At 44.6% G+C, this 18,954-nt stretch overlaps 1 protein-coding gene across 1 annotated transcript; it reads right to left on the bottom strand.

The window, feature by feature from the left end:
• Positions 1-455: 455 nt before the first annotated feature.
• Positions 456-16,066, bottom strand: LOC140384570 (uncharacterized). Its single transcript, XM_072466382.1, has 3 exons — positions 15,680-16,066; positions 6,153-7,003; positions 456-1,577 (listed from the first exon to the last, which is right to left on the bottom strand). Exons 1-3 carry the CDS (start codon positions 15,825-15,827, stop codon positions 1,365-1,367), a joined length of 1,212 nt encoding a protein of 403 aa, XP_072322483.1. The 5' UTR covers positions 15,828-16,066; the 3' UTR covers positions 456-1,364.
• Positions 16,067-18,954: the final 2,888 nt, after the last annotated feature.

The raw sequence follows: 18,954 nt of genomic DNA, 5'->3' as shown, positions 1-18,954 counted from the left end.
AGTATTATTTTCCTTTGAGCGTTTTGTAAAATTATTCAAAAACTTTGAATAAATACATTTAAAAACAAAAAAAGAATGAATAGAGCTCCATGAGCCATCCTGATCAGAAGCTGCAAATGCTATATATTTATGTGACAAAACTATTTCATCCAAAAGACATTCTGCACGAGATTTGGCTGTTCCTGGTGTAGAATCTGTCAACACATCCATAGAAACAGGCTCCTGCTTACAGAAGTTTGTACTTCCAGATTGCTGAAAAACGATTAGCTGGGAATGATCTGCAGAGGCCAATGGTAATGGAACGATCTGCGAGGCCAATGGTAACTGTTTGTATGGGTAGTACCAAGTCACTTCAGTCAGCAATTCAAGCACAACCTCCTGCAGGCCAGCACCAATGGTTAAATTGCTACTGCAAGAATATGATAAATCCTAGAGGCACAGGGGGAAACGACCAGTTTGTGTCTCAGCAGCATCATTTTATTTATTGCATGGTTATACAACTGCTGACTCCAGCTATGCTTAAATACATCACAAAGCTGATATTTCTGGAATTATATTTCTGGAACAATAAGCATTCATTAAGTAAAACTGATACTCAATTTGTTCCTCCTCAGGCAGTGTTTCAGTTAAATTTGGTTGAGTTTGCTTTTTTCCCCCCTCGTCAAAGACTGATTGAATTACCAATATTCTCAATGGTATTAGATTAAACTAATTGTTTATAAAGTCTCACTAGATTAGAAAGGCTGCCATTTGATATAATGCCAATTGCTCGGTCTCTATGCTAATCATGGGTGGTCCAACGCCACATGGGTACTATATTTCCTGCTCTTATGGTGCTCAGCCAACTTTCTACGGCTCAGCTCATTGTTGTAAGTTGATCTAAGATTTACTGTGATTTCCTTTCCGCCCCACTTATTCAACAAGAAAAATAAAAGGTAATATTGTCCATCTTCCATAAGCAAGTTAAATGACTGTATTGAACTACAGGGCTTGTAACTTTGTAACTTGGAGAACTAATGATCACTTGACACTCCTTATCCTTGCATCCACACTTCTTGTGGAGAATGCCTGCCCAAACTAGCATTTGCAGAAACCCACCTTCCATGACAATTGTGCAGTGTGCTGGACAAATAATAGACACCAAAGTAAGATTCTTCACAGAATTGTGCAGCTGGACAATAAATAATGATCAGACACAAAAAAAATTCCCTAATTGCCCAAATCTCATTAAACATTGTACTGAACTGTCTTAGCCATTATTGTGTAGAACGAAGACCAGCATTATTGTGTAGAACGAAGACCAGCAATGTATGTGCTTGACCATCACACATTTCCAAGACTAAACATGGGTGAGGACTCATTTCTCAGTTCTGATGTGCCTGTGAATTTTGTTCCCATATTTTCTTCCTATGAACTCGCTGTAGACAGTAATCAATTGCCTGCTCAGTGTCCCGAATCCTGTACAGAAATCTGATCCTATCCTGAGCCATCTGTAGCCACTGGCCCCTGCGAGCTTCCCGTGATGCAAAGGACCATGTTACCATCTTGTGAACCTCAACAAGAGGAGCAAATCGGAGCTGGAAAAGATAAAAAATAAGTGTAAAAATAATTATTTAAGAATGAGAAAGTGAACTAAATTTCACAAACTAGTTCTGCAAATGGTTTATTGAGATGGTCAATGCAATCAGTGTAGGAAAATAGGAACATTTACTCCTTAAAGTCTATTCCACCATTAATAATAATCTTTATTGTCACAAGTAGCCTGACATTAACAATACAATAAAGTTACTGTGAAAATCACCGAGTCACCACATTTTGGCTCCTATTCAGATACACAGAGGGAGAATTCAGAATGTCCAAATTACCCAACAGCATGTCCCGAGGAAACCGGAGCACCACGCAAACACAGGGAGAACGTGCAGACTCCACACAGACAAGTGACCCAAGCTGGGAATCGAACCTGGGTCCCTGGCGCTGTGAAGCAACAGTGCTAACCACTGTGCTACCCTTATCCATACTTTACAGTAGGAAAATATTGAAAAAGTCCCTCCTCCCAATTTTACAATTTACAGAAGCACAACTTGGGAGATTAAAAAGTGCTGTACTAGCACAATGCCATCAACATGAAACATTCGGATGGGTGGGTGAAAGAAATAATTCAGCAAGTATCTGTACCTTTCAGCCCTGCAGCAAATTAGGCATTTGTCCGGATTTCAGATGTCAAATAAGGGCAGGATGAAACTCAGCTAAACAGATACAAAACCCCAGCAGTTCCTTCTCATGGATGAATAACCTACAACTTTCTTAATAGGCTGCATAAGGAATGATGCATAAGACAGTATGAGTTAGGGGAAAGCATTTACACAAATTAGTGGTGTTGTACAGTTTTGTGGTCAGAAGATATTGTCAGAACATCCCGCTTAGTTCCACAGTTTAAAAATTACATTGAAGCAAATTTGGAAGGAAGGTGGATGCAGGCAGTATGCAAATTCAGGCAGTTCAATCCCAACTATGATTAATTCGGAGAAAGCAGGGTTGGGGAAGATTGGCAAAACCTCCCCTTCAGTTTGCTTATATTCACGGCTATTGTATTTGAAAATGCCTAAAACATGTCATTCAAAAACCTGTGTTATGAAAATACAACATATTTGGTTTTGATTTGTGATAGAAAACTCATTGTTTTGGCTTGGAAACAATACAAATCCCCAATTTGCTGCAGAGCAGAAAGGCAAGATTTTGTTTGCAAAAAAATAAATAGAAAATGTCACATTTATTAGCTGAATGTTCCAATTTATGTAGTAGAATTGCAGTGAGAGGATCACCAAAGTAAATGTCTCAAAGTGCTTAATATATATAGTCAAAGTTGTGCCTTATTATGGATGTTATGCAAGATTAACAGCAAGGTGCAAATGAGCTGTTAATCAGTTGTCAGATCACTGGGAGACACCAGCTCTTTTGGATTGCCATACTGAAAGATGCAAGAGGAGGTAAACAAAGTGACATTTAATGAATTATAGAAAAGGGATTCCACCAGGTAGAAAATGTTAGCGTCTTTTTTATAAAAAAAGATGCCTCAGTGATAAAATACCGATTTAAAAAATTCCAGGTTTAAATACTTAGTTGAGTTACATGTAGCACAAAATTGTCACTTGAGGGGTGACACGGTGGCTAGCACCGCTGCATCACGGCCCCAGGACACTGTCCGTGTGGAATTTGCACATTCTCCCTGGGTCTGTGTGGGTCTCACCCTCACAACCCAAAGATGTGCAGAGTCGGTGGATTGACAATGCTAAATTACCCCTCAATTGGAAAAAAATAATTGGGCACTTGCAATTTATTTAAAAAATTTGAGTCACTTAGACAAAGGTAGATTAGTTAGTTAAAAGGAAAATCAGCACTTGCACATAACTGCTCAGGGTAAATCACAATTAAATCATTTCGAGTTTTTAAAATAAGGATAACACTGTTGATATGGTGTACATGAACTTCCAAAAGGTTTTTGCTAAAGTGCCACGTAGTAGGCTTCTCAGCAAATTAAAAGCTCATTATATAACAGACAGTGGCAGCGAGTTATGATGTGGGCGAACTACGGGAAAGGTATACAGTCGGTTTCTGCATGGATTGGGAATAGGAGCACTGCTCATCTGGATTCATTTCTTAAAAATAGAGTACCCAATTTTTTTTCCCCCACTTAAGGTGCAATTTAGCATGGTCAATCCACCTACGCTGCGCATCTTTTGGGTTATGGGGGTGGGACCCAGGCAGACACGAGGAGAATGTGCAAACGCCACGTGGACAGTGACCCGGGCCAGGATTAAACCCGGATCTGCAGCGCCACGAGGCAGCGATGCCAACCCCCTCTTCCTGATTCATGTCAATTTTGGGGTGTGCAGGGCACTGTAATATTTCAAAATTTGCTGATGACAAAACTTGAACTGTAAGGAAGACAGTGATAAGCTTAAAGAGGGCATTGGCAGACGAAATGTGAGGGGACACAAAACCAGTTATAAAGAGTGTGCAGGAATAGTAGGACTTGGGGTTTGTGTGCAGAAATTGGGTAAAGTGGTTATTGAGACCTATGGGATCCAGGGCATCAAAAATAAAAGGCTTTCAGGCTAAAACAAGAAGGGAGTGGTGAACCTTTATAAAATACTGGATTGGCCTCAACTGGAGTATTATGCACAATTCTGGGAACCATAGAGTATATGAAGGCACTAGATTTACAAGAACAGTTCCTGGGATGAGGGACTTCCATTACATAGATTCAAGAAAGCTCAGCAAAGAGAGGATTGAGGTGATTTTGAACATCTCTATCAAATCACGAGGAGTCTGGACTGAGTGGATAGGGATAATCTGTTCCCATTGGCTGAATGGTCGAGAACATCCAATCTAGGATAATGGCAAAAGAACCAAAGGCGACACAGGGAAAAACATCTTGCACAACGAGTGGTTAGGATCAGGAACACATGGCCTTGTGGGGGAAACAGAATCAAAATCATAGTTGTTAAAAAATGGAATTGGACAATTATCTGAAGAGAAAATAAAATTATTGGGATAGGCAAAAAAGACAGGAGAGTGGGATGAACAGAGTTACTCTTGCAGAGAGCTGGTACTGACATAATGGGCCACATGGCCTCTTTCTGTGCTGTAATCATTCTATGATCATTATCCAATAAACTAAGTGGAGAACAGAAATAGGCTGCTAGCCGATGCTCCCTCCATCCTCTCTAGATTTAGAGGACGAAAGGCCACTTAAACCAATTAACTGCAGAGCAGGGTGGCTGAACCAGTTTAAAATGACAAGATACAGGCAGCACAGTGGTTAGCACTACAGCACGGAGGACCCAGGTTTGATCCCGGACCCGTCTGTGTGAAGTTCGCACATTCTCCCAGTGTCTGTTTCACCCCCCAGAACCCATAAATGTGCAGGTTAGGTGGTTTGGCCACACTAAATTGCCCCTTAATTGGAAAAAAAAAAAAATTGCGTACTCAAATTTACTAATTTTTTTTAGAAAGAGAAAAATGACAAAATACAGCAGAATCTGGAAATTTAAAATAGAATAATTTAGAACCACTCAGGAGTTCAAGCAGTATCTGTAAATGTTTCATGTCAATGATCTTGCATCAGAACAGAAGATATGAGAGACAAACACCTTTAAGTAGAGGACCAGGAGAATAACAAAAATGGTTTCTGGTAGCACAGTGGTTAACACTGTTGCTTCATAGCGCCAGGGTCCCAGGTTTGATTCCCGGCTTGGGTCACTGTGCGGAGTCTGCACATTCTCCCAGTGTCTGCGTGGGTTTCCTCCGGGTCCTCCGGTTTCCTCCCACAATTCCTGAAAGAGGTGCTTGTTACGTGAATTGGACATTCTGAATTCTCCCTCTGTGTACCCGAACAGGTGCCAGAGTGTGGCGACTAGGGTCTTTTTACAGCAACTTCATTGCAGTGTTAAAGTAAGCCTACTTGGTGTTATGATATTCAGGTAAACATCATAGCACATACATACATACCTGATGGACAGATCAACGGACCAATCAACACACACAACACGACAGCCAATCACAGGCAAGAGCATACACAGTACAAAACAGGGAACACAACACTTCCTGGGCACTCGAGCAGGAGACGGCTCAGGGCACAGAGCTCATTGCAGGCCACTCAGACATCCACCATGTGCTGAGTGCCACTACAAGATAGAATTAGGAATAGGTCCACAGAATCAAGAGTCATGATCGAACCTCAGTAAACAGTTTACCAATGTAAATAGATGTTTGGAATAAAACTGCGTTGTACCATTCACAACCGTGTTGGTTCATCTGTGTGGCAGAGCACCCAACACTTCACTTGGGACAATAGAGATTATTATTATTAATAATGGGCCCCAAGGTAGGAGTGATCAAATAACAAAAATGCTGATGCAAGCCAAATAATAAATAATCAAATGAGAAACCAAATAGTTCTGATGAAGCAGCACCAATCTGAATTATTCACTCGGTTCCCATCTTCACCGATGCTGTCCGACTTACTGAGCATTTTTAACATCTAGCTTGCCTTTGTACAAGAACAAAAGATAGTCACAGAAATGGTGAAAATCTTTAGAATAGATTAGCAAAAGGAATTGGGGAGGATGGGGATTGCGGTGATGGAATACCTTTTTAACAATTGATTTTTCAACTTCCTTGTTCTCTCCTCCTGATTTTATGGAACTTGCTGCCTTTCTCCATGTACAAAATCTGACATTTTCTCCAGTGCAGAAGTGTTTAAAATGTTTCTGTGATAATACTGGTTTCTGCAATGTTGACAATTTTACTTTGGTCAAGTTCTTTCTTCCATTCTCACATTCTCCCAAACTTTTCAAATCCACAATCACATTTTTTGTGGAAGAGCTGGCAAGGCAAGCTGTAAAGTTCAAAGGATTATAAGGATCAGCAGTAAAGAAAGATTTCCAGACCACTTCGTCCAGTTCCTGATCACTTCCTTCACTAAAAGAATCATCACTGCTGTACACAGTGTCAGAATCTTCATCAGAGTCTTCCCACTCTTCAGAGTCACAGTCTCCTCCAGTAGTCATCATGTTCCATTCGGTTGGAAACACTGAATCTTTTGGAATTATGCAACAACTGCTCAAGTGATTGACAGATATACATTTGTCATCATCACTACAGTCGTCATTATTCCTGAAATGATCTTGGTTGGACCGGTTCAGATAATGCTGACTGTTGTTCCCCTCGGGACTTAATTGAACATTTTCTTCTGATGTGATTGGAGCCTCAGAGAATCCTTTGTTGTTAAAGTTACATTTGGTGAAGTTCAACTGTGAATGAATTAGGTTGTCTTGCTTCATAGAACTGCACTGTGGGCAACTTCTTTCAATCGTACTGGCCACTCCAAACCAGGGGAAGATTGGTAATTCTGTGTCACTTTTGATTTTGTCAATTTGACTGCAACTTGATGGTGCCTCTTCTACAAACTTTTGAAGCATTGTTCTGCACAATTGAAGAACTGCAAAATATCAAAGTCAAGATCATCAAATTGACAAGGATTGCTTAAATTCAGATCAAAAATAAGACATTCTGTTCATTAAAAATAAGACATACTGGGCAGTACGGTGCCAAGGACCCAGATTCGATCCCGACCCCGGGTCACTACCTGTGTGGAATTTGCACATTCTCCGTGTCTGTGTGGGTCTCACCCCCACAACCCAAAGATGTACAGGGTAGGTGGATTTGCCACGCTAAATTGCCCCTTAATTGGAACAGAGATAATTGGGTACTCTTAAATTTACTTTAAAAAAATTTGATTTATGTAAACATGAGGATGGGGATAGACCAAACAGTCAAAGACTAATGTAGAACTCTTCCATTTTCTTCTTACACGCATCTTGTCCCTTTTCCCAAAATGCTGAGAGATGGTGAAAAAGAAAATCAATTTCTACACCCAGGAATGTGGTTTTTGCAAAACCATCAACTAGTTTGATACATCACGAGTATTCTCTCCACATGCTTGGTACAATTGGGGTTGCAGCATACATCATTCAATCTTGCCTCGCCACCAGCATCTACTCCCAATTTTTATACTCCTTTGCAAAATAAACCAATTTGTGGTGTCATCCATTCATATATTTCAGTCCTGCTCCTGTACTCCAACAAAATAACCATTCTATACACATATGAGCCTATAAAGTCAGTATCAGCAGGGTATCCAGCCATGGTCCATTGCTGGACTGTGCCTTTATACAAAACCTATAACCATATACTTTCCAACAATGTCAATGCTTTTCTTCCCCTTCTCTAGTACAAGAGGGTTCAGATAAATTTATTATATCCTGCTAGCTGGCTCTAAATTGAAATGGAAGACCTTAGGATTTGAATGGCTCTATTATGTGATAACTTTACGAATAAAAACAAGGCAAACAAACATTCAAATTGCTAGAAGTCATCACTTGTCAGAACAAAAATAATTTGAAAGCGAACGGATTGCCATTCTGTTTCTTTTTAATTTCAGAACTGTCACGACTTTGAAGAGTGGAGGAAGCTTCAATTATCCACTTCAATAATTCTTTGGATCAAGTGGCTGTTAATCCTACACGCCTAAACATGAAAAACAAAACAAAATCCCCACAGATATAATACATATTCAGACATGAATGGCCAGTCATACAGCCACACTTGTGATGGAGTGATTCTATAAAGACTTATTGGCCACTACAATGCCATTATTAAAATATACAGAAATATTAACTGGTCACCAATGGTTTACATAATTTACAGATACCGATTCAGTCCACTCTCTGAAAAGATGCTACAGTATGGTACTATGGGCATGGTCAGTACTCCAATTACTTGTCCACATGCCTGAGGCGACCATCAATTCACACAATTCGATTAGTAGAAGTGAACAGTGGTTTTAATAAGGTAGATGTGCCTGCCTGCGAATGCTCTGTACTGAGTGCCGCCTACAGGCTGCAGGTTTATATACCACCCCCGAGGGGCGGAGCCACAGGCGCATCAACATAATACAGTACAACACAGTGGTGAATTGCAGTAGCAATAAGTTCACCACATTCACCCACTGTTAAAAATTGAAGTCCAGCGGGGGAGAAGTGGGCTCACATATCGAGTCTGTCCAGAACCTTAATCGTTCTGTGATCGCCTCAGCTCCGGCTTCGCTGCGGGCACGGGTGTTGGACTCGTTGACTCCAGGAGCGTGTCGTCTGGAGCTTCATCACGGTGTGTCGGCGATGGGGGAAGGGGGGGGGGGTTGTCAGCCTAGTAGGGGCGGGGGGGTGGGTGTTCAGGATCCCCAGGGGGGCAGCTGGTAGCCCGCCATGAGGGATTCGGTTGGTGGTGATAGGCGGTGTTGGGGGGGGGGGGGCGCACGTTGCTGATGGTCGCTGGGGAACCGGTGGGTGCCAGATCCCGGAGGGAGACTGTATCCGGTCGTCCGTCGCGGTGCGTTACGTAGGCATACTGAGGGTTGGCATGTAGGAGCTGGACCCTCTCGACTAGAGGGTCGGACTTATGGCTCCTCACGTGCTTCCGGAGGAGGACAGGCCCCAGTGTTGTCAGCCAGGGCGGAAGCTAGACCCCGGAGATGGACTTCCTGGGGAAGACAAATAGATGGTCGTGAGGGGTCTCATTCGTGGCTGTGCAGAGAAGCAACCGAATGGAGTGGAGCGCGCCGGGGAAGATCTCCTGCCAGCGGGAAACCGGGAGACTTCTAGACCATAGGGCCAGAATGACGGCCTTCCATACCGTCGCGTTTTCCCTCTCCACCTGTCCGTTTCCCCGGGGGTTGTAGCTGGTAGTCCTGCTCGAGGCAATGCCCTGACTGAGCAGGTACTGACGCAGCTCATGGCTCATAAAAGAGGAGTCCCGGTCACTGTGGACGTAAGTGGGGAAACCGAACAGGGTGAAGATGCTGTGCAGGGCCTTAATGACAGGTCATCATGTCGGGACATGGGATGACGAAGGGGAAGCGGGAGTACTCGTCAACGACGTTGAGAAAGTACACGGTGCGGTCAGTGGAAGGAAGGGGCCCTTTGAAATTGGCGCTGAGGCGCTCAAAGGGGCGGGAGGCCCACCTGAAGTGCGGCTTGCACTCCGCGCAGACTTGGCAGTCCCTGGTCATGGCCCCGACCTCCTCGGTAGAGTCGGGCAGGTTGCGGGCCTTGATGAAGTGGAGAAGCCGGGTGACCCCCGGGTGACAGAGGTAATGGTGGATGGCCCGAAGTTGGTCATCTTGCACGCTGGCGCATGTGCCACGGGACAGGGCATCTGGGGGCTCATTGAGCTTCCCAGAATGATACACAATATCGTAGTTATAGGTGGAGAGTTCGATTCGCCACCTCAAGATCTTATCATTCTTGATCTTACCCCGCTGTATGTTGTGGAACATAAAGACTACCGACTGTTGGTCGGTGATGATGGTGAACCTCCTACCGGCCAGGTAGTGCCTCCAATATCGCACAGCTTCCACAATGGCTTGAGCTTCCTTTTCAACAGAGGAGTGTCGAATCTCGGAGGCGTGGAGGGTATGGGAAAAGGCGGCCACAGGCCTGCCTGCCTGGTTAAGGGTAACTGCCAGGGCGACGTCTCGCTCTCCACCTGGAAGAGGATGGACTCGTCCACCACGTGCATCGCGGCCTTGGTAATGTTAGCCTTGATGCGGCAGAAGACCAGGTGGGCCTCAAGTCATCAGGGGAAAGATGGTGGCTTTGATAAGTGGGCGGGCTTTGTCTGCATAGTTAGGGACCCACTGGGCATAATGAGAAGAACCCCAGGCATATTTTCAGAGCCTTGGGGAAGGGGGAGTTGCAGGAGGGGGTGCATGTGGTTGGGGTCGGACCCTGGGACTCAGGTTTTCCACGACATAGCCGAAGATGGCTAGTCGGGTTGTGTGGAAAACGCATTTCTCCTTGTTGTAGGCAAGATTAAGCGGTTTGGAGGAACTTCTGAAGTTCAGCGTCGTGGTCCTGCTGATCATGACCGCAGTTGGTGACATTATCCAAGTATGGCCGCAGTTGGTGACATTATCCAAGTAAGGGAATGTGGCCCGCAGCCCGTGCTGGCCAACCATTCGGTCCATCGTTCTTCGGAAAACCTAGTTCCCATTGGTGAAGCCGAAGGGGACCCTGAGGAAGTGGAAGTGGTGGCTGTCTGCCTCAAAGGCAGTGTAGTGGCGCTCTTCCGGGCGGATGGGAAGCTGGTGGTATGCGGATTTCAGCTCTACCATGGAGAAAACCCGGTAGTGTGCAATCTGATTAACCATATCAGTTATGCGGGGAAGGGGGTACACATCGAGTTGCATGTACCGATTTACGGTCTGGCTGTAGTCCACAACCATCCGGTTCTTTTCCCCGGTCCTGACGACCACCATTTGGGCTCTCCAGGGGCTATTGCTGGCCTCGATGATACCCTCCCTCAGGACTGCTGGACCTCGGACTTGATAAAAGTCCTGGCCTGGGCACTGTACTGCCTGCTCCTGGTAGCGACGGGTTTACAGTCGGAGGTGAGGTTCGCGAAGAGCAAGGGAGGGGCGACCTTAAGGGTCGCGAGGCTACATACGGTGAGAGGGGGTAGGGGTCCGCCGAACTTCAGGGTCAGGCTTCTGAGGTTACACTGGAAATCCAGTCCTGACAGGAGAGGAGCGTAGAGATGGGAAAGGACATGGAGTTTAAAATTGGCGTACTCGGCACCCTGTATCGCGAGGTTCGCGACACAGTACCCCCAAATCTGCACTGAATGTGATCCGGAAGCAAGGGGGATTGTTTGGTACGCAGGGGAAATCTGGAGGGAGCAGTGCCTTACCATGTCCGGATGGATGAAGCTCTCCGTGCTCTCAGAGTCAAACAGACAGGGTGTTTCCTGCCCATTGACCCGGACGGTCATCATGGAGTTCTTGAGGTGCTTGGGCCGTGACTGGTCGAGAGTGATCGTGCCGAGCTGCGGGTAGCCGGGGTGGTCGGTGGTAGTGACGTGGTCTCAAGGTGGCGGCCCCCGTCGGTCGCACATGTCGGCTGGCGTTGAAGATGGCGGCCCCCACGGATAACACAAGGCGGATGACGGTTCAGAAGGGGGTGGTAGCAGCAGGCACACAGCCACGCTGTGGGGTCTGAGTCACGCCTGCGATTTTGGAACTTTGGGACGGGCCAAGCAGACTTTGGCAAAATGTCCTTTCTTGTCGCAGTAGGTCACACGGCGGCCCCCCAGGTTGGGCGGGCAGCTACGCGACACACGCCTGGGACACCTCAGGTCGGGTGATGGCCGCGCCTCCGGCACCCACGAGGAAATTGCGTGGTCGGAGGGGAAAGCATTTAGGGTCTGGAAGGCAACCTCTAATGAGGTGGGTGGTTTTACCGTCTCTTCTAGGTAGAGGGCGCCCTTTTCGAACAGGCGCTGTCTGACATAGCTGGACCGGATTCCAGCCACATAGGTGTCCCGGATGGAGAGTTCCATGTGCTGAGAGGCCGTGACGTCCTTGTAGTTACAGTTCCGAGCGGGTACACTCAGGTCGCGTAGATATTCCTCCAGCTATTCCCCAGGGCGTTGACGGCGTGTGATGAGGAGATGCGAACACTTTGTTCACCTGCCTCACGTAATGTCTTTTCAGGATCACAACTGCGTCTGCGTACATGGCCGCGTCCTTGATTAGTAGAAAGAGTCTGTGGCTCACACGGTCGTTGAGGAGACTCAGCTTGTGTGCCTCGGTGATGGCGGGCGAGGAGGAGGCGAGGTAGGCCTCAAAGCAGCGGAGCCAATGTGAGAAGATTCCTTTGGCTCCAGCTGCCTGTGTCGAGTTCCAGTCGATCAGGTTTGAGGGCGGCTTCCATTGCGATATCTTAGCTTATTAAATTGATGCGACCATCAATTCACACGAGACGATTAGTAGAAGTGAACAGTGGTTTTAATAAGCTAGATCTGTGCCTGCCTGCGACTGCTCTGTACTGAGTGCCGCCTACAGGCTGCAGGTTTATGTACCATCCCTGAGGGGGCGGAGCCACAGGCGGAGCCCACAGGGGCCTCAACATAATACAGTACAATACAGTGGTGAATTGCAGTAGCAATACGTTCACCACAATGCCAACAGACTTCATGTGTCTGCCTACACAGAAAAGTTCACAGAATATTCAGCCAGTCAAAGCATCACAATGTCCACATGGACATCGGAAACATCAAACTGCACTGGGTCGGAAGCAAGAATCAAGGCTTATTTCAAGACACTCCTCACCCCTGAAAATCACTCCTCTAACAGGAACGTATGCTAGAGTTCAGTATATCATTCCAAAAACTACTTGGGTGTCATTAAGAGATTCAACAGACATTAATGGCATGGATCTTGCAGTAAGAAACCACCAGGTTGTTGTTGTTTTTTTTTTTTTTAAATTTATAAATTTAGAGTACCCAATTATTATTTTTTTCCCCAATTAAGGGGCAATTTAGAGGGGCCAATCCACCTAGCCTGCACATCATTGGGTTGTGGGGGTGAAACTCACGCAGACACGGGGAGAATGTGCAAACTCCACACGGACAGTGACCCAGGGCCGGGATTCAAACCCGGGTCCTCAGTGTTGCAGTCCCAGTGCTAGCCACTGTGCCACTACTATCAGATTGTTTAACCTCGTCTGCAGTAAGCATTCGCAGCTCAGGGATCTCCTGCTTTGAGTCAGGGAGGAGGAAAGTTATCTGGACACAGTTTCTGGAGGCAGTCACACCCCTCAGGTTAGTAAGTGGCATAGCCCTGCTGCCTCACGGCGCCGAGGTCCCAGGTTCGATCCCGGCTCTGGGTCACTCTCCCCGTGTTTGCGTGGGTTTCGCCCCCACAACCCAAAGATGTGCAGGCCAGATGGATTGGCCATGCTAAATTGGAAAAAAAAAAATGAATTGGGAACTCTACATTTTTTTTTTTAAAAAAAGGTTAGTAAGTGGCAGAGATTTTGTTAGTGGTCAGGCATAGTCGGATTTGGCTGCGAGTCAGGTAAAGAACTCCAGTTGCAATGTTGGAGGAGCCTTGTCTTATCCACAACCAAAAGATTGGAGATGCTTACCTGAATGGACGAGGATAAAGACTGTAGAATGGATGACCAAACTGCTCATGCCATCACAGTACTGGGATATATATTTTTTTTTGGGGGGTGGGGTAGACAAAATATTATGATCACAGGGGAACAGATGCAATTTCATGCAACTATAACCAATAGTTCTAAAGGTTGTGCTGCCTGCTCGGGGCTAGCGTTAAGAACATCCTTTGGTTGGAGAAGTACTTGGGAGGGGCTTAGCTGATCACCACCTTCTCAAATTGGGGCTGGGCCATGAGTTCCGGTCTTTTCAGTGACATTCACACCACACAAATGAATAAAAGCTGGTAGGGTGGATACTAGGGAAAACCAGCGAATGTATTTGGATTTTCAAAGAAACATTCTGTAACTTGTTGTACCAGAGGTTATTACGCAAAATTATGGCTCATGAGATTGGATGCGGGAATTTATTAGCACAGATTGGGGATTGACTAAGACAGACAGACAGACAGACAGACAGACAGACAAAGTAGGAACAAAGGAGTCATTTTCAGGTTGGCAAATTGCTGCAATGATCAGTGCTTGGGCCTCCCATATTATTTATAAGCTATATCAATAACTTAGATGTGGGGATCAATTGAAATGTATCCAAGTTTGCTGACAATACAAAATTAGATGGGAAATTAAATGGCGAGGAGGGTGCAATGAACCTGCAAGAAGATTTAGACAGGCTAAATACGAAGATTTGGCAGATGGAGGAATGTCATGTTAGTCACTTTGGTGGAAAAACAGAAGGTTTTGTTAAATAGTGAGACTGAGAAATATTAATAGTCAGTGGGGCCCTGGACATGAATCACAGAAGGCCAACATATAGGTACTGCAAGCAATTAAGTAAAGCCCCTCTGTTGCAAAGGGGTTGGAGCACAAAACTAAAGGGGTTTTGCTGTAATTAATACAAGGCCTTATATTTTTACAGTTGAGTCCTTACCGAAGGAAAGGTACATTTGCCTTAAGAGGGAGAGAAAATAAGGTTCAGTCAGATGAGATGATGGTCTATGAGCAAAGATTAATTGGACTAGCCCTATATTCCCTCGAGTTTAGAAAAACAAGATAATCCCATTGAGACATACAACATTCTGAAGAGGCTTAATAATAAATTATTATGATCCTATTAATGTTCTGAAGGGGCTTAATGATAATAAATAATTATATAATATTATGATCCCATTGAGACATACAACATTCTTCAGGGGCTTCACAGGATAAATGCCAGGAGGTTGTTCCCCCTTGACTGGGGAGCATAGAACTAGGAGGTATGGTCTCATAATTTTGAGTTACCCATTTAGGACTGAGACGAGAAGAAATATCTTCACTCAAGCTCTGGATGTTTAGTCAATAAGTATATTGAAGCCAGAGATAGATTTTTGGATACGTAGGTAATGAAGGAACATGGGGATAGTACAGGAAGGTGCACCTCGACCTCCAAGATCATGGTTGATCGTCTTGAATAGATCAGGCTGTAGGGGCATTATGACCTACAGTACTCCTGCTTCTATTGCTGATGTTATTATGCAATTGCAGACAGCAACCATTAGCTTTCAAGTTTGCTCACACTAAAATCTAACTGTCCTCTGGAATTGCACAAGGATGTCGATGTTGAAACTGGTCCCCAGTACTGGGGAAATTATTTTGTTTACTCCCCCAGGGATCAATTTCACAGACCGACAGGTGCATTGAGAGATGTAATATTGGCAGGCAAGACACTTGCCATTTCATTTCAATGGCTCCGGAGGGCTTTAGTGCTGGTAAATGGTTAATCTGCACGATCAAGGAAAGTGTAAATTACATTTAGGTCTGGGATTTTACGTATTTCTCCTTTCCAAAACTGACGTAGATTAGCAGACAGGATGCTACATCACAGAATCGTGCAGCAAGGGAAGTGGGCGGGCAGGTCGCCGTAATTCCCCTTTAGTCAGGAGCTGGAGGAACAGAGACGAGCAATCAAAATTCTAATAGATCAATGCCAAAATATCCATTAGCAATGGACATTCTGGGCCTCAAGATTCCGGAATACCAATTCTGTAGAAGGGTCATCTGGACACCAAACACGTTTAATGTTCAAACAGCGCACTCGCTTTCGCTTATATCACTGTCCCACTTACCCATGTGGAATTTGATGGACAGACCCAGGAAGTCCCTCAACTGTATCATCAGGGCAACTACGAGGTGCCATAGTACAGCGAGCGGGCTGAGGACGCTGACCATGAGGGCAGTCGAGTCTCCGGTGTAAATGTGCTTCACCAGATCCATGTGAGACAGCAGGGAAACGACGATGTAGATAACGGAAAGACACACGGGAGCTTCTCTTTTCACACAAACAAATATATATAACTATTCTCTCTCAGCTGTTTAATATCCAATCCGATTTAATCCCGTGTCTGCCTTCTGTCTGACTGCTTTTAAAAACTAGCAATGCTGATAAGTGGGCGGCGGAACTAGATTCGAACCAGAGCTCCCGCCCCCATTAAAGGGAAATTACTATAACAGCGTACTTTCCGCGATTGGAAAGTGACTCATTAAGTGAGAGTCACTGCAGCAAACACTGTTGTCCCTGATCTACAGAGAATGAGAACAAAGATGATAAGAAAGGAATGGGCAATTCGAGCCTCCTCCGCCGTCCAATAACATCATCATCGATCCTTTATTAGCTCCACCTTTCTGCCCTGTCCTCAGTAACTCGTCCTCAATAAAGCAATCAAGGGCTGAGCATCCACATCGTGGGGGAGATTGTATTTTAGTTTATTAACAGTATCAAAATACAGAATACACCTCTTTCCCCCCCCCCTCGAGATTGAGTTCAATGATTCTTGATCGATGATTGAATTTACCTATCTACGTTCCTCCCCACACTTTGGTTCACCTCAGAAGAGTACTTTTGTAACTTCACAACGAGAAACTATATAAAGGGGAAACTATATAGGTGCGCTAAACATACGTGGGGGAACGGCGCTCCTTGGAAGAAAATAGAAGCCTGGGTTAAGTTTGAACCCAACCAGACTGTGATCAAGAGGGAGATTCGACGTGCCTCTTGAATACGAAGCCGAATTGACCAGGACAAAGGGCCCCATGAAACTTTGGAGATAGAGTAAAGTACATTTTTAAAAAGATAATATTGGAATTTATGTCGGGGCAAGTTACTACTGGATGACAGGGGAAAAGGTCAGAGTTCCAGAGCGATTTCAAGGAAGGAATTTGAACACCTGAGTAATAATCTGTAGTCTTGAAGGCAGCCTTCTCAGAACGTGCCTGGTGTTATAATTACAACAAAACTCCTCAATGACATTGATCCAACTAAAGCTCAATGAGGATTATCTGTTTACTGGCTCCAACTATCATATAATCTCTACAATGCAGAAGGAGGCCATTTGGCCCATTGAGTCTGTGCCAACCCTCTGAAAGAACAGCCTACCTAGGCCCACTTTCCCATTCTATCCCTGTAACCCCATCTAACCTGTGGACACTAAGGGGTAAATTAACATAACCAATCCACTTAACCTGCACATCTTTGGACTGTGGGAGGAAACTGGAGCACCTGGAGGAAACCCACACAGACACTGGGAGAACGTGCAAACTCCACACAGACAGACACCCAAGGCTGGAATTGAACCCAGGTCCCTGGCGCTGTGAGGCTGCAGTGCTAGCCACTGTGCTGTCCCTTTCCAACTTACAAGAAAGGACCCCAAACCGATCCAGCAAACTACTAACCTTTTTTTTGCATATGAGTGTTTGCTGTAAATTCTAGAGACCATCAGAGGGTTGGTGCAGACTTGATAAGCTGAATGGCCTTGTTCTGCACTGTAGCAATCCTATGGTTCAATTCTATCATTGCTAGTAAGCTAATGACTCATCTTTCTGATATCCTTTTGACCAGCAGTATACCTTTCTTGGAGTTAGATCAACAGACTCACACTAACCCTTACCATCTATCACCTGACCTATACCTTTAACATCACCAAGAGATCTAGCTATTTCCAAGGCTGTTGACCATGTACCACATGCCAAAACTAGATCAAGGAAACACTATGCAATTTGCAATGGATAAGAACATTTCTTACCAAACAGTGAAAGGTGAAAACTCAAACTGTATGCCAATTTTGAAGAGCATGCCCCAATTTCCCACACTTGTTGCTCCTCTTTAGCAGTGACAAGAGGTCTGAAACATCAAACCAGAGCAGGTTTTTGTAGGTGACTGCTTAGTCTGTGGAACCATTGCTACAGCAGCAGGTAAGGTTAGTCTTCAGAAAGATCTCAATAATCGCATCAGTATCCAACTACACAATACATGATTTCCTCCCTTGAAGTTATTAAAGAATGCTGTTACTTAGGAATCCACATCCAAAATAATTTAAAAGTGAAATGTACACAATACATATGCAGGCTTCAAGGTGCTTGGGTTCGTGAATTGAAACTTCCATTACTCTTCAACTACAGTGAAGAAAATAACCTGTGCATGGTAATTATCTACTGGATTTGGTTCATAGTTATGTAATATTCAATGTTGTTTGAGAACAAAGGGGCATCTCGGAGTTCAGGATTCGGAGGTAATTGGAACTATTCCTCTCTGTTTCGCATATTTTGCCTCAGTATACCAAATTGAAAATATACACCACCCAGAACCGGTCTTCCAAGTTACCCTTCGGGGTTTCGGGATATTCTCGCATAGGAGTTTGTTAGGGCCAGGGTTTAGAGAACCCCAAAGTGTATCATGGAGTTCACCTGACCCACAAATTTTAATAGATTGTGGTATGGGGAGCACATGGCCTACTCTACAGGTGTGGTACAGCAGAAATGGAAAAGTATTTTTTAAAAGCAAAACAATGTTTATTCTATGAACTCAAGTTAACCTTGTGAAAATATACAGTGAGCATCTTAGCAACCATTAATTCAAATACAACCCCCAAAGACTACAACACTAAGTAAACCTTTAAGCTTTCCTTTTAACATTCATACGACTTAAAAACACCTTTCAACAGAAGCACATTAGGTTTACATTCACTACTGAGAACATTTATAATTCTGAATTCACCAAATGATCAAGAGATAATCTTTTGATGGCAGAGAGAACAGCAGTACAGCTGTTTGGTCTGGCTTCAGCTCAAACACTCAAAACGAAACAAAAACACACCCTGCAGCAAACAAAAGTAAAAAGCTGACAGACAGCCCAGCTCCACCCACTCTCTGACATCACTGCAGTAGGAAACACCCATTTCTTAAAGGTACGCTCACTACAGATATTTATATACATACCCATTTATAAACACCCATTTCTTAAAGGTACTCTCACATGACACAGTTGGGTATAAATCCCTTAAAACTACGTTTTGTTTGACACAAGATACCAGGGCCTTCCAATTGATCGCGTTGTTAGGTTAGCAGT

Source organism: Scyliorhinus torazame, chromosome 10 (genome assembly GCF_047496885.1).
Source record: "Scyliorhinus torazame isolate Kashiwa2021f chromosome 10, sScyTor2.1, whole genome shotgun sequence".
NCBI lineage: Eukaryota > Metazoa > Chordata > Chondrichthyes > Carcharhiniformes > Scyliorhinidae > Scyliorhinus > Scyliorhinus torazame.
The sequence above is the reverse complement of the archived record's forward strand: the minus strand, read 5'-3'. Positions and strand labels throughout refer to the sequence as shown.